The following is a 23,201-nucleotide window of genomic DNA, read 5'->3' on the forward strand; positions in this document are numbered from 1 at the left end:
CAAATAGCTATTTTCTATTTGAATATATTTTAAAATGTAATTTATTCCTGTGATCAAAGCTGAATTTTCAGCATCATTACTCCAATCTTCAGTGTCACATGATCCGTTGTAAATCATTCTTATATAATGATTAGATGCTCAAGAAAAATGTATTGAAAACAATTCTGCTTCATATTATTGTTGAAACTAATACATTTGTTTCAGGGTTCTTTGAACAACATTTATTTTGACATTGAAATGTTTTGGAACATTACAAATGTCAATTTAGATCAATTCAATTGATTAAAATTGCTGAATAAATTGTATCCATCACATTGGAAATGTCACTCAAACGCATTGCATTGTGGGAAGCATCGATGTTCTCAAATTATAGTTGTGTTCTATTTTGAACAGTCATTATTTTTCCAATTCTGTTTGCTGGTGCCAGTGACACAAGAATTACACACGTCAACTTTAAGTAAACATTGCAACATTTTATTTAATGACCGTATTCAATTGCATTTCAGAGCTACGATAAACATGCCAAGTGAATGTTTTTGACGAGTTCACAAAAAGGCCTGTACGTGTTTAACGTGTCACACACCGCGCTTTGGAAAGCTGACCCGGTGGGACATGGCGAAAACACTGAATAACATTTTAAAAGCCTGTATCAGCACATCAGTTTTGACTTTTATTCTGGCGGAGCTTGAAACAGCTGCACCGCAGGCTCACACGCACATACAGCGCGAGCACTCGATCGTCTATTGAGTAACAGTTGGCTGGGGCGTTTAGGATCAGGATTTGGAGGCCCTTGAAAACCTGGGCACCTGCCTGAGATCCCTGAGCGAACGTTTGGATTAGGTCAGAGCAAACAGGCCGCGCGCCCTGCAGGGCTCTTTTGTCTGAGTGTTCTCCTGCTGTGGGCCCTGGAGAAAACACCAGCCGGAGGGTCCTTGGGACTGTCAGAAATGATTGTGCTGCAAGAAGACCGGTGAACAGGTGGAACTTGGTTTCCTTCATTAAATGCTCTAAAGAAATAAGTCCTTTTTTATTTTACTTTTGGTCAGAAGTAGCTCAATGCACCATAACCAGCAAAGAAAATGCTTTAGTGCATGACCTCCAGGAAGAGCCGGTCCGTCATTAAAATGCTATTAACAAAGATCTTTTTTTTTTCTGAAAAGTAAACCTCAATACATTATTATAATTGCTCATATTTAGGGTTAGGGATTCAAAAAAAGCCACTAACCATAAATATTAAACTTCAACATGTAACTCGTCCTACACAGAGTGACATTATTCTTCACATTTTTCGCTGTGATGTTACTTTTCTAAGTGATTACTCAAATGTTTTGACTTGGCTTACCATAAAACTGATGTAAAACCCTCCTAATAACCACCCAGAGCATTTTAACAATGGCCAAGTGTACCGAAGGTCAGCTAGAACTGTGAACTGTGCATGTAAACCTCACTCCCCTGGTCTCAAGAGGTGCGCTAGCAACTGGTGCTAGAGGTGGTCTTTAGCATTAGGGATGTCCCGATCCAATCAAGTGATCGGAAATCGGGCCCGAACAAGTGGTTTCAGACTCGATCGGAATCGGATATAGCCTACATGTATTTATTCTCAGTATTTTTTAACACATCTATAGTTAAGGCCAAATTATACTTCTGCGTAGGGTGCACGCAGGAGGTACGGCGTAGCGTATGCACAGACGCATACCATACCGCGTACCCTTTGCCGTAGCCTGACGCGCACCTCCTCAAAAATTTAACTACATAGACCGCAAGATCTGTGATTGGTCGGCTTGGTAGCATCGCATTTCCTGTTGATGTTTATATGTTATTTTGTACACAAATACATTAATAAATTACATTTTGATGGTTGAAAGTCTTGGTTTTGACAAAAATTCAGATATAAATATAATTTAAAAATAAATAAATAAATAAAAATCAGTATTTAATTTATCAGTATATTTATGCTTAACATTATAAAGTTGATGACAACAACATTGCCATAGCAAACTGTGAGATATGTAAACTTGGGATCTCAAGAGGTGGAAAGAAAAAGGCTACATTTAACACAACAAACCTGAGTTGTCAAATGTTAAAGTAAGGTGAATTAAATAAAAAATAAGGAACATCCTGGAATCTGGATCTGTTTTTTCACTCTTCTTTATTCTTTTTTTAAATATATTATAGAAGTATCGAGCCCGTTCTCATCCCAAGGCGTCAAATACGGCGCTTTTGCTAAAGCGTAGACATCCAACGCACATGGCAGCCTTTAGCGTCAAATGAGACGCAGGTATATATGGGGCAGAAGGCGCCTCCTAGTGGTCTAACCCTAACCCTACCCCAGACCTAAACCTACCATAACCAAAGCGTCTTATTTGACGCTAAAGGGTGCCATGTGCGTTGGATGTCTACGCTTTGGCAAAAGCGTCGTATTTGACGCCTTAGGATGAGAATGCGTTGAAGTACCGAATCGGGACTCGGTATCGGTAGATACTCAAAATCAAATGACTCGGACTCGAGGGCAAAAAAACCTGATCGGGACATCCTTATTTAGCATCCTTTGTTAGCACGCCAGCCTACCATGGCAGAAACGCTGCTTCGAATCCCGTGCAGAATGGTGCAAGTAGAACCGGAGGGGTTACATTGGTGCCGTGACCTGGATGAGAGTGAGGTTTAGGGGGTATAACAGAAGCTAGCTAGTAAGAGCTGTAACCCTAACTCCCCTGGCCTCAAGAGGCGAACTAGTGATGCTAGAGACTGCGGCCTTGTTAGCGCGTCCGCCTCCCATGCCGAAAACTCTGGTTCGAATCCCGCTTGGAGCAGTGCAAGTAGAACCAGAGGTGTTACACAAGCAACCACATAGCAATCCTAAAAAAACACTTCGAACACCTACATAGCTTCATGCTGAAAATTATCCAAAATCCCTATCAATGGTAAAGCAAAGGTTATTGATAGTTGTTTTGTAATGCAATGTTTTAATGTCTTAAATTGTGTGCACCTGCCCGGGGACTGCGGATGAAAATTAGCTTCGGCTAACTCTGGCACAAAGCATCTCTTCGTAAGACTAATGTATTTTGTGCATTGTCCCTGATAAATAAATAAAGGAGAAAAAAAAAAGGAAAAAAAGCAACATGCTAAAACCACCCAGAATACATTGGCAACCCCATAGCAATCCAACGGCTGGTTATTGTGTAGCAAATTTTGCACATTCAAGGTTCACATTTTAGTCAAAAAACAATTAAAATGTGTCAAAGCTGTTGTAGTAATAGGCATATTTCAGCCCAAATCTGTTGTATAATTCTGAGATTTCAACAGTGTGAGCTGAACGAGAAAGCTCTCTGACTGATGTCTCTTATTTTCCTGCACAGAGTAGCTTGTGTTTAGAAAGTTGTGCGTGGTAGCTCCCTACGGTCCAGTTCTCTTCAGAGACACATGGGGCCATCAGGCTCGCTGTTTATTTTTAAAGCCCGTAGGCCAGCGTACATGCTTCAGCTGTCGTCAGGCAGCAATACGGCATGCGTCTGCGGCTCTTCAGTATAAACTTCCAACAATGACCGGCTCAAGTCACCTACCACAGTTACAGAGATTCAAGCTTTGGTCCACACACACCGCACTGGACTGAACTCTCCTCGGGTCTCTGAGTCAAAGAGCAGAAGGTCAGTGAGTATATGTGAGGATCTCAGGAAAACTGTCAAAAACATGTTCAGGTTCAGCTCTCCTCTCAGAAAGCTAGATTATTGTTAATGCTCATTATTCACATGGTATATATGGCACTGCCTTTAATTAAAGCTTATGTAAATAGGTAGGGGGGCTACTGAAGACTACAGTAATGACAGTCTACATATAAAATAATGGAAATTGCAAAAATATCCTCAACATAAAACATATAGCTATATTACAATAAAGACATCTTGGTGGAAAATAATAAATAAAATATTTAAGACCTCTGTTACTAGCATTTACTCTTATGGAAATGGCATAGTGTTTATGCTTTAACTGCTTGTAATTAATATTTTTGCTTGCATACTTGCGTATATTGTTGTCTCTGGCATAATAAATTGCTTTTGGTTGTCTAATTATCAATTTTAAGTCACACTTTGAATTAATTAAAGCATTAAATAAGAAGGCTATTCAAAGATCCTGATGTATCAGTCCACCTTAAGATCAGATGAGCCTGAGCCAGACAACTGCAAGTCAGCCAATCAGAGAAGCTCTTACTGTGATGATGCAGTTATGAGTCCATGCTGCTGCTAAAAACGACATCAAGAGAAAGACGCTCACGATAGTTTTAGTCATTGGTTGTGGTTTATGACATGATTTTGAAGTAGGCTGACAGGACATGATGGCTGATAGAGAGAATGTCGAGCGCCCAAACACAGCTGGTATGTGATTGTACCTCTGATCCGAATGTCTGACTTATTCTAAACATTTATATTAGAATGAACATACGTTTTTCAGCTGTTCAATACTGCCTTATGTTCAATGCAGGTCTATTATGGACTGTGTAGGTAAAGCCATAATTGTTGAAACGCCTCTTACACACTCAAGTGAAAGATATCCTCGTACATTGCTGAAACTACGGTCAATGTACCCATTTGAACATAACCATGGGAAAATGTTTCTAAAGTGCTGTTTAGTGTTTACTTCATGTGTGATAAAGCAAACATCGCGAGAGGCACGATGGCTGATGATGTCGAACGTGGAGTGACGAGCGTGTCCACTGACAGGAGCAGAGCGGGCGCTTTCAATTTATTCCGGAAGTTCAGCTACAGGCTAGGGTGGAGATTGTTTAACAGATATAGTAATTCACGACATTTTCAAATATCTGTATGAAAAAGCAATTTCTATGGAAGCTTGTTTCCATCAAAGAATTAAAAAAAAAAACTTTATCTCACAATTCTGACCTTTTATTTTAGAAGCGTAATGAAAAACTTGCAATGGGCTCTATGCACGGCGTTATTTCCGGTGAAGGTGTAAGGATGCTCGATAACTTCCGCCGATCATAGAGTCCAATGCAATAGCGAGAATTTATATTGAATTTTATACTCCATGGTAGGGGTGGCACGGTACATGAAAAAACACCCGAACCGTTCGGTTCGCTTGTCTCGGTTCGGAGCGCGTGTGCGTCTCACGGTTCGACGCATGCGCAATGTAACCTCGTGCCCGTATGTGACGTGTGTTTTCTTTTCGCGCGACATAAACTTGTTCGACTTGGACCGGCGCTGCACACAGAGCGATCGGTGAATAACATCAGTCTAGCGCGAGTCGGCTCCGTATGCATTCATCACTTTCGCGGTATTTGATGTCATTACCGATCGCTCTGTGCAGCGCCGGTTCAAGTTAATAAACAAGCCAGTAAAAGTGGAGTATGGAGCGCTGCAGGTCACGGCACGCGGAGAAATGGAAAGTGGGAGAGATGAGGGAGTTGGAGGATGCGCCAGCGTCGTATAAGTCTATGGTATAAGTCCGGTGTGTGGGAACATTTTGGATTTCATGTTATGATATTTTAATTTAACTACAGTGGCACTTTATGTATAGATAAGAGCTTCAGTCATACGTTTCCACACCCTGCACTTTAATTTTAAGTGGAAAAAAGTACCCTCACATTTTGGGAATAGAAGCATTGTTGATACTGTTTTTGTGTTGAGGTTGAACTTAAATTTCACTTTATGTTTATGGCCTTTGCTATTGCTATAGCTTAATTATCTATAGGCAATGAGGTTTCATGTATATTGACATTTAAAAGACAGTGTTTTAAGAGTTGCTCTCTTTTTCTTTTAAAAGATAGAATTTTGGTAAGAGCTACAAAAGTTAGCAGTTGATACATGAAAGTTAATTTCTTTGTGTAAATAAGATTTATGTGATAAAAATGCTCAAGTTCTTGTAGAGATAGTGATACACATTCTCCTTTTTTTTGGCCAAATAAACAAAAAGCATGTCAATTTCTTCTCTCTTGCTGTATCTAAATCTCACCTAGCTTTCCTCTGAGATAGTCCCAAAATGTGCTTAAAGTCAAAGAGTCAAATTCAGTTTGTGCATGATTGCATGAATATAATATATATATTTTTTTAATGCTGTATCCTAAAGTGTGGATAATTAAGCTATATATCACATGCTGAAGTACATTTCTGGAGTGTTAAAGATTAAAAGAAAAAAATAACAAGAACCGTACAGAACCGAAAACCGTGACCCTAAAACCGTGATACAAACCGAACCGTGGGTTTTGTGAACCGTGCCACCCCTACTCCATGGTTATACTAAAGAAACGTTAGTCACAAAAACAGATAAAACAGACACCCCTCGTTGTGTTTATGCTTCTTTTTAAAATTATATTAAATAAACATAACTATATATAAAATTACATCTAAACGTATGTACGTTTCGTTTCAAAGACGGGAGGACAGTAAATTTTGAAGACTCTGCCATAATCCCGTTTTCTCCGGTTTTCCTCCGCTTTAATCTACACAACCGGAAATGGACGAGCATCCTTACGTCAAATGCGGAACTTATGCGTGCATATAGCCCATTGCGAACTATAAACTGCAGAATTGCGTGATATAGTCAGATTTGCTTGTCAGAATTGCGTGATTTAAAGTCGCAGTTACGTGTAAAGTAGAAAGTCACAATTGTGAAAGTCAGAATTGCATGAGATAAAGTTGCTATTGTGCGTAATGAAAGAATTGTGAGATAAAAATTCCCATTCCCAATTCTTTCTGAGAAGAATGTTTTCCTCCAAGTTGGACTTTATATCTCACAATTTTGGGAAGTCGGAATTGCGAGAAATAAACTTGTGAGATAAAAAGTTCCTATTATTTTTTCAAATGTTTTATTCTGTGGCGGAAACAAGCTTTCATACATTTCAGTAGGTATTGAGAAACAATCTTATAGTTAAATGTGAGACACTTTGGTTAAAGATACAAATGTGAGAATTTACTTTTAGGAATTTATGTCCATAGAGTGAGCTTTAAATAGCTTCATAGTTTTTTTTTTTTTTTTTCACCTTTATTTAACCAGGTTAATCGGTTGAGAACAAGTTCTCATTTGCAACCGCGACCTGGCCAAGACAGGCTAAAAGTGCAAGGCAACATAAAATTACACATTGTGTACAACATTCAAGTGTATAATCACACATACAAATTTTCAGGTTCAATTAAAATGCTGAACAGAGTACAAAAATGAAAAATAACTTTGAAGTACTAAATAAGAGCACAAGCAGTATAGTTGGAGGATAGATATGGTGCAGTGTAAGTTATTACCAACATAGCTGTGCATTTACACAAGATGTAATATTAACATGTACAGTGGTCCGTTAGTAGTTTAGAAAGTGTTGCTTTAAAAGTAATGATAGGTATGAAGGATTCTAGTTTGAGAGTTTTTTGTAAATTGTTCCAATCGTTTGCAGCAGAAAAGTGTTTATATAAGAAGCTTTTCAACAACTAAACATACGCCTATCATACAGATCTATCTTGATTTATTAATCTGGTCTCTGTTAGGTCGTAACCTGAGGGAATGGCTCCAGGAGCAATTCGGCGACAGGCCTCTGGAACCGAGTGAGGACATGCGTCTACACAACGCTGCCCATTTGGGAGATCTAGACACTCTCAGGACCCTACTACAAGAAGACAGCTTCAAACAGTGAAATTTCATTCATTCATTCAGTCAGTCAGATGGTGATTCAAATGGTGATCTGGGTTGCTATTAGATTGTGTTAGCTGAAATGTGTAACATTTAATTCCTTTTTAGGCGAATCAATGAGAAGTTGATTTGGTCATGTGGTTTGTTGCCCTGCACGCCCCTGCGTATTGCTGCCATGATGGGTCAGAGCGCATGCGTGGAGTACCTGATCTCTCAAGGAGCTGGAGTGGACCTGGTGGATGTGAAGGGTCAGACACCTGTGTTCGTGGCTGTGGTGAATGGACACCTGGACTGTGTGAAGATCCTTCTGAGAGCTGGTGCTGATCCGAACGGCAGCAGGCATCACCGAAGCACACCTATATACAACGCTGCACAAGTGGGCCGAGTGGACATCCTGAGAGAGCTGATCAGGTAGGATCGCTTAACACTGATATATCTTTCAAACTCTGCCATTACTGAGTGACTAATTTGAATGTGCAGTCGTGGCCTAATGGCTAGAGAGTCAGACTGGTAACCGAAAGGTTGTGGGTTTGATTCTCAATACTGGCTGGAAATGATTGAGGTGCCCATCAAGTTTATATTTGAATGTATTTGGCATTTTTTGGGGTATTTAACAAACAAACAAAACAATGATGTCGCCTCGGACGTTCTCTCGGTATCATTTTACTTGTAAATGTAGTTGTAAATATGGCTGAAATCACAGCACAGACATTGTCTTTAACTTGCAGTATGTACATGGTGATTTTGTCAGACGATCAAAATGTTAGCAGTGCCAAGCAGCGGTTAGGAATATGACTGCACTCGTTCAACAGAAACAAAACAAATATGTAAATGAGAATAGCTTTATTGGGATTTTAGTTCTAACCGAATCTAGTTCATTAGTCTGTATGTGGCCTGTAATACACACAGGTTCAATGCTGATGTTGATATTGACCATCGACTGGAACAGAGGGCTATGGACGGCACCAACTCTTTGGCAACTCTGGTAGTCTGTCCACTGTACATCACCGCTGTTTACCACCACTTCCCCTGCTTCCAGATGCTTCTGAATGCCGGGGCTAACCCAAACTACAACTACAATGGCCCCGTGAACAGGGAAGCGCTGGTCAGGGGCCGGGCCTCCTGCATACTGGATGCAGTTCTGAAACGCAGATGCGAACCCGCCTTTGTTCGCTTGCTGTTGGACCATGGCGCTGACCCGTATCTAGTCCCCTGGTACAAGCCCGATCCTGACAGCATGGTCAATGCTGAAGCCCTTCAAATCTTCCAGGAGGCCAAAAGTAAGTTGTAGATGATGTCATGTTACTAATGGGTCACACTAAAAACACTAAAAAGCAAAGCCTCTGTGGGCAGTTTTTGTAATCAATGAAATTTCTTTTAATGAGTTACTTTTCTTTTTATAATATGCAAAAAATGTAAAGGCACATTATTCATAACTAACGTTTACTTTTGACTCTACCAATACAGTATAAGGCATTTCTTAGAAAGAAAAATAAATAACATTGTAAGAAATGCATTATTTTCAATACATTGGATAAATATGTGCAACAAAAAGGCATCTACAATAAACAAATAAGCAGGGTAATTGCATTTGCTTAAAATTATACAACACGTTTTATATTATATATATAAAGTATATATATATATACACTTTATATATATAATATATAATATATATATTATATAATATATATAATTATACAACACGTTTATATGTATACACTTTATATATATATAATATAAAACGTGTTGTATAATTTTAAGCAAATGCAATTACCCTGCTTATTTGTTTATTATATATATATATATATATATATATAAAGTGCATTGAGCTCTGTTATTACCTGTGTGCTCACTAATATTGCTTTCTAACACAGGAAACCCGAGGAGATTGATGGACATGTGCCGCATTAGAATCCGGAAGATCATGGGCAAGGAGCGTCTGCCATGTATCTCTTCCCTTCTGCTGCCAGAAATCGTCAAAAGGTTTATGTTTCACATGGATTGATGTGGCTCTGCTTCTCCATGTAGATGGTCGATTCATTTGAGGGCCAGTAGGTAAGTGGCCACTCACTTGCACTGGAAACCAATGTCTTCCAAGGTAATGGCATTTTTCTGTGTTGGTTCTGGGGGAAAATCTGTGGAATAAAGCTGAGAATACTACAATTTTATTGTGAGTACATAATAGCTAAAATATTTAATAAACGCGCTGTTGCTGCCATTTCAGAGAGTTTTAGATACTCAGCTTGCCAAAGAACAATCACTGCAATACCACTGTAACACACTACGTTTTGTGCCTTATTGCTTTAATGAAGGACAATATTGAACAGCTCTGATGCGAGAAAATCATATGAAGATTAGTCCTGTATTTGTTATTTTAGCTAGTGATACTGCATTAAAGTAATGACTCTGGTGCTTTTTGATGTTTTTACATCACCAACATGTGAATAATATAATGCTGAAAATATTTTCCTTCATAGCCCCTGTATTTTTTCAATTCCCAGTTGTGTGAAGTGTACATCTGTACTTTATTGAAGCAGCTTCTACTGTCCTTGAATATTTTAATTTGTTGCACCTTTTGTTTTCCAAACTTTTTTTTCAATCCAGATAAATATTTTTTTTTTACTCTGATACATTCTGATTGTCTTGTTATTCATTACCCTGATTAAAATGTTGGAAGCGCATAGAAAAGTCTAAACATCCTGCCCTAATAGCGTTTTTGCCGTTATTATTATTACAGTAGTGTCAACAATAGCACTTAAATACTTACCATGGCTGCATTTATTTGATCAAAACAGTAATATTAGGATACCTTATTATAATTTAAAATAACTTATTTATATTTTGGTATATTTTAAAATTTTATGTATTCATATTACAGCAAAGCTGAATTTTCTTCAGTCATTACTCCTGTCTTCAAGTGTAACATGAGCCTTCAGAAATCATTTCTGCAGAAAAAATTTCACAACTTTTTATGGTTGCTGTTCGATGTAGTAATGCACACGATGAAAAGAGTAGAAAACAAATATGGTATTCATTAAATCCACAACTTCATCATGGAAGATCATGGGAGTATATAAAACGAAGAACATAGAAGTAAACACAAGCGCTTTTAATACCTGGTACACATTGTACAATTTTGGGCTGTCCCAGAGGAAAGATGACCAATCGAGGGGATTTCTGTGGTCGTGGCTCCTAAACTCAAACTCAAATTTATTATATCCATCTTAAAAACCACGATAACAAAACAGAACATACACCTTACAAAACTATTATCAAGAAATATTTCTTATTATCATAAAATTTCTGTGTAAACAGTGACACTTTTTTTGTACTTTTACTTAGTTATGAAACTTGAGTATCACTGTTCATTTCAATACTGATATGAAAAGCCTATTGCTCCCATGAGCTTTGTTTTCTTCGTGTTTGTGTTTAACTTGCTGTGTGTGTGTGTGTGTGTGTGTGTGTGTGTGTGTGTGTGTGTGTGTTTTAACCCCAGGGGATCATTATTGTTTTTCTCTCTCAGCATGTAAATTATTCCTAAAGTTCATGATTGAAAAACATAATTACCATTAAGCACAGGAAGTAATTTATACTTCCTGTATGATGAATCCTGTCTTTACAGAAGTCCTGCCCACAAGTCTCTCAGGGATCTTAGCAGACATCATATTGAGCTATCATATCTCACAATCATAAAATGGCCTCTGATGTGCACTGATTCCACTAATATAAGGTTTTCAGCCATATCGCAGATTTCCCAAGCTTCATCCATCAGGATCACTCTCTGGGTACAACTGCCTTTTGTCCTTGTCTGACTATAACTTTAGTGTGCTGTGTGACATTAAAACCACATCTTGCTAAAAACCACAAACAGTGGAAAGCAAAGCATGGGAAAGCCTGGACTCTGCCAATGAATCACCAGTGGACTCATAGAACTGCAGTCCCTTTATCTGCTTCTGCCCAATGGGGGAAAGGTGTGTTCACACACTACTAAGTGCACTCTTGTCCGTGAGTACCCTGTAATAATCTTCCCTCGGTGCATTTTTGCTGTTATGCTGCCATCGAACACTTGAATTTTCAAAGCTCCCTGTTTAATGTCAATATGTCAACAGCAGATCTTGAGTGACTGTCATTTTTCTCTGATTGTTTTCAACAGCGGATCTGGAAAGAGGCCACTTTGAAACCCCTAAACTCTTAAGAGCAGGATGCATGTTCAGATGGGTGGGCCCTGGCTGGATCCCTAAAGTCATCCCAAAATTCTCATCTGTGATTGGCCATTTCCCAAGTCGAGGATAGGATGTTCAATACAATCTCCTTGATTTGAACTGCGGGCGGGAAGCATGTGTAAAAAAGGATTCAATTGGACTTCGGCCATCCAAAATAAATATGTAAGTAGACTTTATAATATAACCTAATAAATGTTGGCCTTGTGGTCAAAATCAAGCTTTTAATGTTGTTTATATGTCTATGTGGTGTTTTTAATAAGCTTTAAGACAAACTGTGTGCAAATTATTAAGTATTAAGTATTTTCTACTTAAAACTGCAGTTTACCAAAGAGAACGCGGTTTGAAATCGCCAGTGTTTTTTACGTCACAAACTACCAAGTCAATGTGCAGGCGAGCTTTAGCCAGCCCGAACTCATAAAAAGTGTGTATCTATAGCACGATTTTTAATTTTTTTGTAACATATACGCCAAAAATAGTTTTTGCGAACTCCACACCCCTAATCCTGCCCAAGTGCGTATCATTTGTACGGATTTTTTTTTTTTTTAGCAAGTGAACAAAAAAAAAAACAGAAAACAAAGGTAAGGAGAAAGGCATGTGGTTATTTAATAACACATTCAGTGGTATATACATGACAAAACATTACAACCAAGGCACTAATGTAGGGAGCCCCTAAGGGGACACGGTGAAGGTAAAAAAAATTTGATGGGAGTAAAACATTTTTGTCAATGCTTTTGTGTTCTCTTACAAATGTTTGGTGTTCCCCCAAGAACCTTTGCCTTCACTTGCAAAGAACACAAATTTTAGTGAAAAGTTTCAAGAGAAAGCAAAAGCAAAAGCATTATTTTTCCTCCCATCTCATATTTCTTTCCAACACCATGGGGGCTCTGTCTGTACTCATGGCCAAGCTGCATCCCAGCAACTAGTGACCTTTATCCACCTTATTTTGCAATACCGTTTTAGTCAAGTGGCATCTCTTTTACACAATAAAACGAAGTAATATTAATATCTATAATCTGTAGTGGTGTATTGTGATGTTAAATCATGACTTTATTATTCAGTCAAGACTATATTCCACTGTAAGATGATGGTTGTTTGTGCATTTAACTTTATCCAAGACATGATCTCTGCTTTTTGTTATGGCTGTAGTACAATGTAAGACATTTCATGTTTTTTTTACTTGCTGCCTTGAAAATCAAAGTTGAAGACTGCCTTTCTTTCATGTTAAAACACAACCAACACCAATCAGATCACCTTTTCTCTTTGTCTATCTGGCTGTTCACCACTCAGTTTCAGCAGCCAAATAATTCTGAAGTTATAAATGTAAGGGTCAAGAGCCCAACTAAAGCTAGTACTGATCACCATTATGGTGACTAGTTATTTTCTCCTTCAGTGATTCTGCTTGTTAACATCAGGTCTCTTCAATAATGAGCATTCATCACTCAATGAATCACTTAATTAGCTCATTAAATCAAATTGAAACAAAGGAACTTTTCACTTCAAAGTGATTTTCAAGGCAGCAGGTGAACTCACAGTTTAATGGGCGTATATTGACTCAGAGCTCTAGATGGCACTATCTTCATGTGAAGCCTCACCATGCCTTCTGTCTCTCCACAGGGACCAAACATAAGCATTTTCTCTTGGGCATTGTTATGTATGCATGCATGCATGTATATACAGTACGTAATTATGCATTTAAACATATATTTTGCCATTTAATGGCTCATCAGGGTTTATTTTTTGTCTTTATCAAGACCTCCACACTCTTCTGCATTCAACATTTCAAAATGTAGGTTTCTTTTTTGATATAACAAACATTTATATTTTTGGTTTGTAGGTTTTTAGCAGCATTCAGATTCCCAGAAGAGTGATTCTGATTCTGTCTGATATTTTGACTATTGTTGAAAGATAAAGATTAATTTTTCCTCTTTTATATTTAATTGTTTTTCCATAAACCAGCTGTAGTTGTAGTTTATCAATTGTTTTATGATGCCATTAACTGCATTCTTGTCTTATAAATGTTTTTGAAAAGTTTTCAATGAAACAATGAGACAATTTCCTCATGCATTTAATTTTGGTTTTAACGGAAATGCAATTAACTACAGCTTAAGATTTTATATAGGCTTATAAAAGTGCATGTGTGCTTGTGTCTGTAAAAAAAAAAAAAAGAACGTTTTGTCTATTTGTTAAAATTGAGTCACAGCTGCATGTTGTTTAGTTCATTTTCATCTCGTATCTCACCTTCTATCAGAGTAATTTGCACTTGCGTTCGTATTTTATTTTCCTTCTATAATTGCAGCACTTTTTTTTTTTTTCAAACAGTGATCTCATACCTTTGACTAGCTCGATCTTTTTGTTGTTCAGTTTTCCCCCTCCTCGTCCTGCTGGATAGTTCACATTAAAAAAAAAAAGTTTGCATGTGATTTAGATCGGGTATTATTAAAAATGTGCTGTTCCTGCCAAAAAAAAAAAAAAAAGCTAGATTTCTAGAAATTAAACACTATTGATATGCAGTCCAAGTAAAACACTATTTTTTTTGCTTGTTTTGTGTCAGGTCAATATAACAGGAAGGGTAGCGATTAAATAAATATTGGTAATTTTTCATTTCTGTGTCATACACATGCAAAATCAATTACAATAGTATTTCCGGTGCAGTTCTCCTCTCAAACCGCCGTTTGCGTGTCAGATCTCAGACAGTAAAGGAAGGCGACGCTTAAATCCGTGGCTTGGTTTAAGACAGGAAATATTGAATGAAGAAAATTTACCAATAAATCTGTGTTAATTAGGAAACCAAAATTGCTTAATGCCTCTTAATTTTAACTTATTTCCAGCAGCACCGGCAGTTGTGAATTGCGGTAGAGGAATGAATGTTCCAGACTAGCTCCTGCCTCCTGAAAGTGTACAGATCTGAAACTAATAAAAAAGCAAACTCAACAAACAAGTCACATCTTTGAGTCCTTGCAAGAGCATTTGGCAACTCATATTGCAGGTCAACAGCCTTTTAGCATTTGGGTTTGTGTTCATTAACCTAGTTCGATTAAGAGATCATGCACATTAGCTGTAGATTGTTGTTTTATTGCAAAACATTAATCTTAAACCACACAAAACTGCTAAAAATAATCTCGCAGAATGTTTTACGTTTTCCCTCATGCGAAATACCACACAGTCCCAGAGTTTTTCCAGCTTTTTAAGTACAGAGGCTTTGTAATTGATAGTATTCATTAAGCCAAACTACCCATGGTTAATTGCTTCTGTGAAGCTTTGGCTCTGGGGAGCAGCTCCACAGCTGAGCTGAACCGTTCGCTCTTGGCCGAGGAACAAAGCTATCAACAGACATGTTTGAGGGCATTCGGGCTTCCTCTTGAAATTAAGCAGGAATTGTCACTCGGCTGACGAACCGCCGTCAGACAACAGCATCAGAAGGAACCCTGGAAAAGATGAGGACAATAACAATTCCACGACCACTATGGGAATGCAGTAAAATGTGTTTTCCTGCAGCCTGGAATCCCAGACTTAAACATGCAGGCACAGAATGGAGTGGAAAGCGGCCTGTGAACGCCATGCGTGCCGGTTCACAGCAAGAACGGGTTGAGTCGCGGGATTGCATCATCGTGTGTCACGAAACCCCCTACCACCAAATCCAAATCCACCACACATACTCCTGAATCATGCTATTACGTAACTCTGAGCACATTTGCAGACTGTGTCGCTTTCTGCGATTCGGATCAAGTGACCCTGAAGTGGAACCGTGAACAGCGTAGGAGGATATGGGGTGTCTCATTTGGACGGAGGCCCTGCAGCGACTCCCTCGGCACTTCCTCTTAGTACGACCCTTCTGACAGAGGGTGGGAAAGGATCCAAGCCCACGGCCCAACGCCACATCAAATCAACCATTTCCTCCCCCGATAAGACGGCACAGACGAGCTTCCCAGATTTCCAATGAGAAGGAAAAGAGATGTTTAGAGGATCAGTCCTGGTGGAGGATGATTTTGGCTGTCTTTGTTCCTTCCCACCAAAGCCTCTCACGTTTCTTCTTTAGCGTCGAGAGATGCTCAACTCAATCTCACGTTGTTTTCAATAAAGGTATATTGCATAAATACCTAAGCCGCCTTCATTTCCAACAGTGGACTTTGATTTTGGCACTTAACCTGGAAATTAGCATCCCCCTGGAAGCCTCGACAAACCCCTAATATGATTCTTGCATGTTTTGTTCTTTATCTTAAAGGGTTCGTTCACCCAAAAATTAAAACTATGTCATTAATGACTCACCCTTTATGTTGTTCCAAGCCCGTAAGACCTCCGTTCATCTTCGGAACACAGTTTAAGATATTTCAGATTTAGTCTGAGAGCTTTCTGTCCCTCCATTGAAAATGTATGTACGGTATATTGCCCTTGTCCAGAAAGGAAATAAAGACATCATCAAAGTAGTCCATGTGACATCAGTGGGTTAGTTAGAATGTTTTGAAGCATCGAAAACACATTTTGGTCCAAAAATATCAAAAACTACGACTTTGTTCAGCATTGTATTGTTCTGTTGTCAATCCGCGTTCATTGACGACTTCATTCACAGTCTGAGGGAGACGCACACTGTAAACAAAACAATCTTCGCAAACATGTCTAAGGATTTCGACACTGAGGAAGATTTGCATTTTTTTGGTCAAATTGTGAAGCTTTAACATAATCACCAGACTAAAGGACCACCTACACGGCGGTCATATGACTTTAACATCACCATCACTAAGCTTCTGAGCTCTTTTAAATCTTTATTTTAAAACATTTTCCCTGAAAGTTTGACTTAGAATAGTTTTAAGATCATGATTGTAAACGCAAGGCTGTAAAAGCAGTTAACCAGTTCGGCTTGATGATATTGAATGTCCTCGACAACCTCTGTAGTCCCATTTACACACAAGACAAGTAAAGGCCTAGGAGTTATTACTCATGTACCTTATATCCTAGTATAAAAATGTGAAAAGATCCAGACCTTATTTCAGGCATTTAACCAAACAATTCAAAAAACGGCAAGTGCTAAACTCGTTTCTCGGTTGAAATTGCCTATAAGAAATTGCCATCATCATTCCCGCAGCACTCTATTGCACAGCATTTAATGCAGATTGCAAATATACATTCATAAACTTATGATTTAACAGTAGCGGGCAAAGGAAATCATGTCAATTTGAATGTGCACCAGCCCAAAACCCAATGTATGTCATGTTTGTTTGCCTTTTCAGCCAATGCACTCACCTAGTGCTCTTTGCAAAGATGCAAATGGATTCAACCTGAGACCCAGGAGCCTCTAAGGAAGCCCAGGTGGATTGGATCGATTGGCCGTGACGAGGCTATAATGTGAAGAGTCAGCACGTGAATAGGAAGGTACACACACCTCGACTTAGCTGACCCGTGTGGCAGAACCTGATACTCCCCGAGCGGAGCGGAGGGCTCCTTTACCTCAGCTTGATCTCTAACTGCCTCTTCTCTTTAGGTTCCTGTCAGGAACATGCATTTCCTGTCTACTTGTTTTTTTTCTGACATTAAGTTGGAGAGACAGGTGTGTTCTTGATGCTACCTTAACCTGACACCCAAATAGTATGTTCATTTTTTTTTTTTTGGCTAATTTGTTTAATCAAGAGATACCTGACATTCCTGTTTTGAAACAGCGCAGGGTATATTTATCTTGGGTGGTTGTGCTAAAATACGAAGCGTGCGGGGCCTGTGATGATTGAATGTAATAGTTGCATGAATTTCCACATGGAATGTTTATTTGGAGCAATGATTGCTGGGTACTCTGAGGTGTGTTAAGAAAGCTCGCACTCTCTCGCTGGATCTCGTCAGCATTGCGTGACAGTGGAGTGAGGATCCGGTCCTTGGTGAATTCCATCGTGAAGTATATTGCTCTTGTGGTTTCAGACGGTTTCTGAAGTCACGGCGAGGCTTGTTGATTTATAATCTCAGATGTCATCCTTCACAATGACTCTCCTCTGAGACAGACCCTCCGTTCCAAGCTCATTCGACAAGAATGCTTCCTGTAGAAATGGGCGCATTCAGTCTTCAACCAAAGCTTTGGGTTGGCTTTAGTTAGGCACGTGCTGTACTGCCTAACTTTTCTCAAGTTAAACACTGGACTGTAAATGTACTCTTAAAATCACAGCAGACTTTTGACTTTTGACAAGCATGCTTGGCTCTTTAGAAGAGTGACCCTAAGTGACGAGGGAAACTCCGTAACGTATGATTAATGAATACCCGACTCACCCTGATTGGTTGTGGATGTGTATCGCGTCGTATGCCCTAGGCCATTGCACATGGAGACACAAATAACCACTTTTTTATGACCTACGTTGCTCCAAACCTCCAATGTTTCATCCCTGATACACGCCTCCCTCTCGTCAAAAACTCATATGCTCATTAGTATCCACATCCTCTGTAATTTACTCATCAAGAGGACAGCATCCTCAATTTGCTGAGCTGATTTTGTTTGTCGTTTTCTGGCCCATATTTTATTGCCAATGAGCATAAACTCCATAAACCTTCAGGGTAAAAAAAGGGTAAGAAAAGCTGTCAGGTGTCAAGATGGCCCTCAAAATTACCTCTAACTCATTCACATTCATTGGAGTAATGCCAATTCAAACATTCAAAGTGGATTTTGAATGCAACTTCCAAAAACTATTTTTATCCTTCATAATTGCAATAATTTGTATGATTCTGGCCAGAGTCGTGCCTTCTGCAAATCATTTACTTTACTGAAACTTAAAGGAGCATTGCGTAAGTTCTGAAATTTCTAACCGTTACTGACACCAGTGGCCGTTATGGCACTTTTCTACTACACCGAACCAGCTCGACTCGACTCGGCTCGGCTAGCCTTTGTTTGGTTTTCCACTGTGTAAAAGTTGTACCTGTACCTGCTTTCGAGTTTTACCTGCTTTTTTTTTTGTATCACCTCCGGCGAGGTTCTGAGCGCAATAAGGCAAGCTTAGCTGATATTAAAATGTGACGTGAAAACAATGCCGACTGCTGATTGGTCAGAGAGAATTGTCACCATTCACCATTCATCATTGCACACGCCAGATGGAGTCTCCAGAATATCCCCACTATTTTTAAATAGTTTGGCCAGAGATAGTTACTAAACATACTGCTATTATTATGGCAAGAAGAATACACCGTGGTCAAACAAGGAGGTGCAGACTTTCCTTTGTTTGGTGGCCGAAGAGAGGATCTAGCGACGGCTTGATAGGGTAATGGAAAACGGGGCAAAAATGGAATGGAAATGGTTATGGAAAAGGGCCATCGGCTCATCGAGATTTACCAGGATCAAATGCCGCTCCGATGTTGACTCTTGTCTTTGCCCGACACCGGTCACTCTCTATTTTGGTCGCACTAGATAAGGCTTTTTTTTTAACTTACGAGGAGTTTCCGTGTGTGTCTGGATTGTGCTGGAGGCTGGTCGCTTCTTTCCGTCGGTGAGTCCTTTTGAAAGACTAGTAAGCAGCAGAAATCGCTAGCAGTAATGGTTGCCGTACGGATGGAAGCCTGAGTAGATGAGAACGCGCATGACGTCATATTTTGTGAATTTTCGCGCCAATTCGAACCAGAGTCAACCGACTCCTCCATACACAATTTAGACTACAGGCTGATAGAGGCAACCGTGGTGCACTGTAAAAAAATTTTTTTTCAAGATTTGTTATCACAACATTTTTTCTTTTGTCAGATCAACTTAAATCATTTATTTAGTTCAGATAACTTATTATTTTGAGTTTCTGATGATTAAATTAATCTCATTCATTGTAATAACTCATTTTTTCCAGTTCAATCAACTTAAAATTTTAAGGCAACCAGGTTACTTACTTTTTTAAGTTAAACCAACAATATTTTTTTACTTTACAGTGTGGACAGTCAAGGTGTCATTCTTTCTATTACATTATGGTTGGCTCATAAATGTACAAATGAAAACTCTATCTTAAAGATTGTTTTTAAGTAAAATCCTACATATAGCCCCTTTAACTGAAGATTCTGTTGCCATCTATAACCACTATCATGAATATTAAAGGGATACTCCACTTTTTTTTTTGTAGGCTCATTTTACAACTTCCCCAGAGGTAAACAGTTGAGTTGTACCGTTTTCGAATTTTCTGATATTTAGAAGAATATAAGAAACCGGACAGTTTCTGGTCTTATTGACTTCCATAGAAGGAAAAAATATACTATGGAAGTCAATGAGACCAGAAACTGTCTGGTTACTGACAGTCTTCTAAATATCAGAAAATCGGCTGAATACATTCGAAAACGGTAAAACTCAGACCTGGTAAAATGGTAAAATGAGCCCATTTCCCCAAAAAGTGGAGTATTCCTTTAAAACTAGTATTCCTTTCTTGACTTTTAATCCAAAATATGCAATTTCTTTATATGAATTATATTATTAAAATTTGAAATAATATTTGTGTTTATTTTATTTTATGTATATGTGTGACCCTGGACCACAAAACCAGTCATAAGTCACACTATATTTCTGGCAATAGCCAACATTGAATGGCCAACATATTTTATGCCAAAAATCATTGTCCCATGAAGATATCTTGTACATTTCCAACCATAAATATATAAAATTTATTTTCGTGAGTTGATGCAGCAACATCAAGGACTTTAAAGGTGATTTTCTCAATATTTAGATTTTTTTTTCCAGATTCCAGATTTTCATCTCTTCTCTATGGCAGTAAAAAATAATTGTACATGACACTATTGAAAACAGTGCTTAACAGTAATTGTTTTAGACCATGAATTTCTCACTGAGTGTCAGCAGCGCACTGCAAATGACAGAACTTCCTCTGATTACCCCTCAAGAGGATGTGATATTAGATGTGTTTGTTTGCTTGCTTTTAACTCAGCCTTTCTAAAGCTGTGTACCGTCTGCTCGCTGCATTACAGGCTGCAGGAGGAAGCGAAGGACAGATCTTCAGGAACTGGAGAAACAGCTGGTCACTGGCCTGAACTGTGCGTGTTCCCCAGGCCTGTGATCTCATTCGCACGATGGACGTCCCTTGACGTGGCGAAACAGCATCTGACTTTTCGTTCATCACTAAATCAAGCTGATGATCAGGATCAAGTCCAAACAGCTCACATCATGCAGACATTTTATAAAGTTGTATCCACTCATGCTTGACTTTATGTGTTTTTGTGTATTTGCAGAACTGTTTTATGGGGTATAATGAGAGCGGAGAGTCATTCAGTGGACAGACCAACATTAACTCGTGTACAGAAGAGAATATACGGTAAACTGAGGTACTGTGTCTCAAAATGGGGTGTACATTTTATATTATTATGGTTTCATTCTGCTCTATGCGGATTGGTCGAACATCATAGATTAATCACAACATTTTCATTCTATTGTCAATTTATTTTTAGTTTTATACATCTAAACAGTACTCAATTTGTCCTGCATAATTATAGAAAACTAAAACTATTTTAAAAAAAATTAATGCCAATGAATCATTCCTCATTTTGATTTAGTTTATCTTGAAATCCTAAAATAACTACAACTGAAATAATTATTAATAAAATCTATACAGACATATTTTTTTAAATAATATTGAAAATGACAGAAGCAAAACAAAATCAAAGTCAAAATATTAATAAAAATTATAGTAGTATCTCAAAATCAAATAACACTGGTGGGGTTTAAAAAAATATATATTTATTTTTATTTAAATGTATTAATTTATTTTCTATTTATTTTTCATGTTTTTCATAGCTATTATTATTATTAATAATTTGTTTGATTTAGATTTATTTATATATATAAATTAATTTATAGATGAAAATATATAGCTGTGTTTATATTTTAGGAAGGGGGTCACTCATCATATTTATGGGGTCTCGAGCATCAAAAAGTTTGAAAAAACCTTTTGTATCCAACAATACAGTGTTCCTGACTTGACCATTTCCAGTCAGATGAATGAATATTGGTCATCTGATCAGACTGCCAAGAATGAATGAACAAAATTGGATGAAAAATACATTTCTGAGATGATAACTATGCTGAATGAATCATGGACCCATACATTATGGGGACAAAAGATGGCTTTGAGTCCCATGATGAAAACATCTTACGAATCATACTAAGTAATGTTTGTTGAAAATGTAAAAATGCAAAACGTTTTCTGTGATGGCTAGATTTAGGGTTAAGGGATAGAATATACAGTTTTGTACAGTATAAAAATCATTGTAAATGGAAAGTCCCCATATATACATGTGTGTGTGTATTTCTCATATATTTTTTGACAGTATGGTGAAGCGTTAGCTGTGGATTGGCCCAGCTAAACTAGCCAAACTCTGTGCATAAACATTTCAACCCCTGATGCCGTTTTATTTATCGCAGCGCACTTCCACATCCTCCGCGAACGGGCGGCATGTTGCTTTGATAAAAGCGAGTCGGCCGGGGTGTAGGTGGGGTGTGCTTTGCATGCAACAGGCCACTCCACACTGTTATTCTTCTCTCGGTGTTTGATGGATGGGAGGTTTGCCAGAGAGCTCGTGTGTGTGTTTATAGTGTCAAATGCGTACCACATGTAGGCTCAGGTCTGTTTCTGCACCGTCTCTCTCTCTCTCGGAGAGCATCCTGATGGCAGACAGCCGTAATCATACCGTCTTACTCCTCCTCGGCATGCGCTGCACCTGCTTATGGTGCTCAAGTACTTTTACAGACCATTTCCAACCGGCTTTCATTCATTAGTTCAGTATGGATTTATTCTGATATACAAAGGCTAAATGGACAGCTCTGTGCCAGAGAGCTAATGGAGTAGAGTGGATCCCAGTGTGATTTATACAGGCAAGCTGTAGGGAAGTTCATAGCCTACTGTACATCATCCGTTTGTTGGTGGAAGTGGTTTTTTTTTTTTTTGTACAGTATATACCATATCTAAAAACAAAATAATATTATTTAACAAAGTTAAAAAGTTCATTTAGTCAGTCGGTCAAAACGTTAACAAAGATGAACAAATACAGTAACAAATGTATTGCTCATGGTTAGTTCATGTTAGTTAATACATTAACTAATGTTAACTAATGAACCTTATTGTAAAGTGTTACCATTTTTTTTTTAAGTTTCAGCGACTTTTTAAGTGATTCATCCTAAAGAGACATTTTAATGCACTGTTCAAAATAAATATTGTATATTTTAAAGAAAGAGATCACTTCAGACTGAAGCGCCTGCAGTCTCAGATCACTTGGACGTGGATGTGGTTACAAGGGGTAAAAACGATACAAATACTGTTCGTTTTCTCACACAAACCGCTCGTTTCATGTCTTAGGCCATCAATCTGTACTTACATTTACGAGTCAGTAAATCGTGTTTAATTTGGACTTATCTGT

At 38.3% G+C, this 23,201-nt stretch overlaps 1 protein-coding gene across 4 annotated transcripts; it reads left to right on the top strand.

The window, feature by feature from the left end:
- Window positions 1-4,212: 4,212 nt before the first annotated feature.
- Window positions 4,213-22,078, top strand: asb1 (ankyrin repeat and SOCS box containing 1). 4 transcript variants are annotated; one of them, XR_016169338.1, is made up of 9 exons: window positions 4,213-4,370; window positions 7,482-7,623; window positions 7,732-8,034; window positions 8,533-8,903; window positions 9,501-9,681; window positions 11,365-11,597; window positions 11,780-12,011; window positions 17,075-17,216; window positions 20,760-22,078. XR_016169338.1 is itself a non-coding variant. In XM_039683119.2 (5 exons), exons 1-5 carry the CDS (start codon window positions 4,328-4,330, stop codon window positions 9,629-9,631), a joined length of 990 nt encoding a protein of 329 aa, XP_039539053.2. In that variant the 5' UTR covers window positions 4,213-4,327; the 3' UTR covers window positions 9,632-11,358. The 4 variants fall into 4 exon arrangements, 1 of the variants encoding a protein (XP_039539053.2); XR_016169337.1 differs by having other exon boundaries at window positions 11,365-12,011; XR_016169339.1 differs by lacking the exon at window positions 17,075-17,216 and having other exon boundaries at window positions 11,365-12,011.
- Window positions 22,079-23,201: the final 1,123 nt, after the last annotated feature.

Source organism: Pimephales promelas, chromosome 7 (assembly GCF_988280905.1).
Source record: "Pimephales promelas chromosome 7, fPimPro1.hap1.1, whole genome shotgun sequence".
NCBI lineage: Eukaryota > Metazoa > Chordata > Actinopteri > Cypriniformes > Leuciscidae > Pimephales > Pimephales promelas.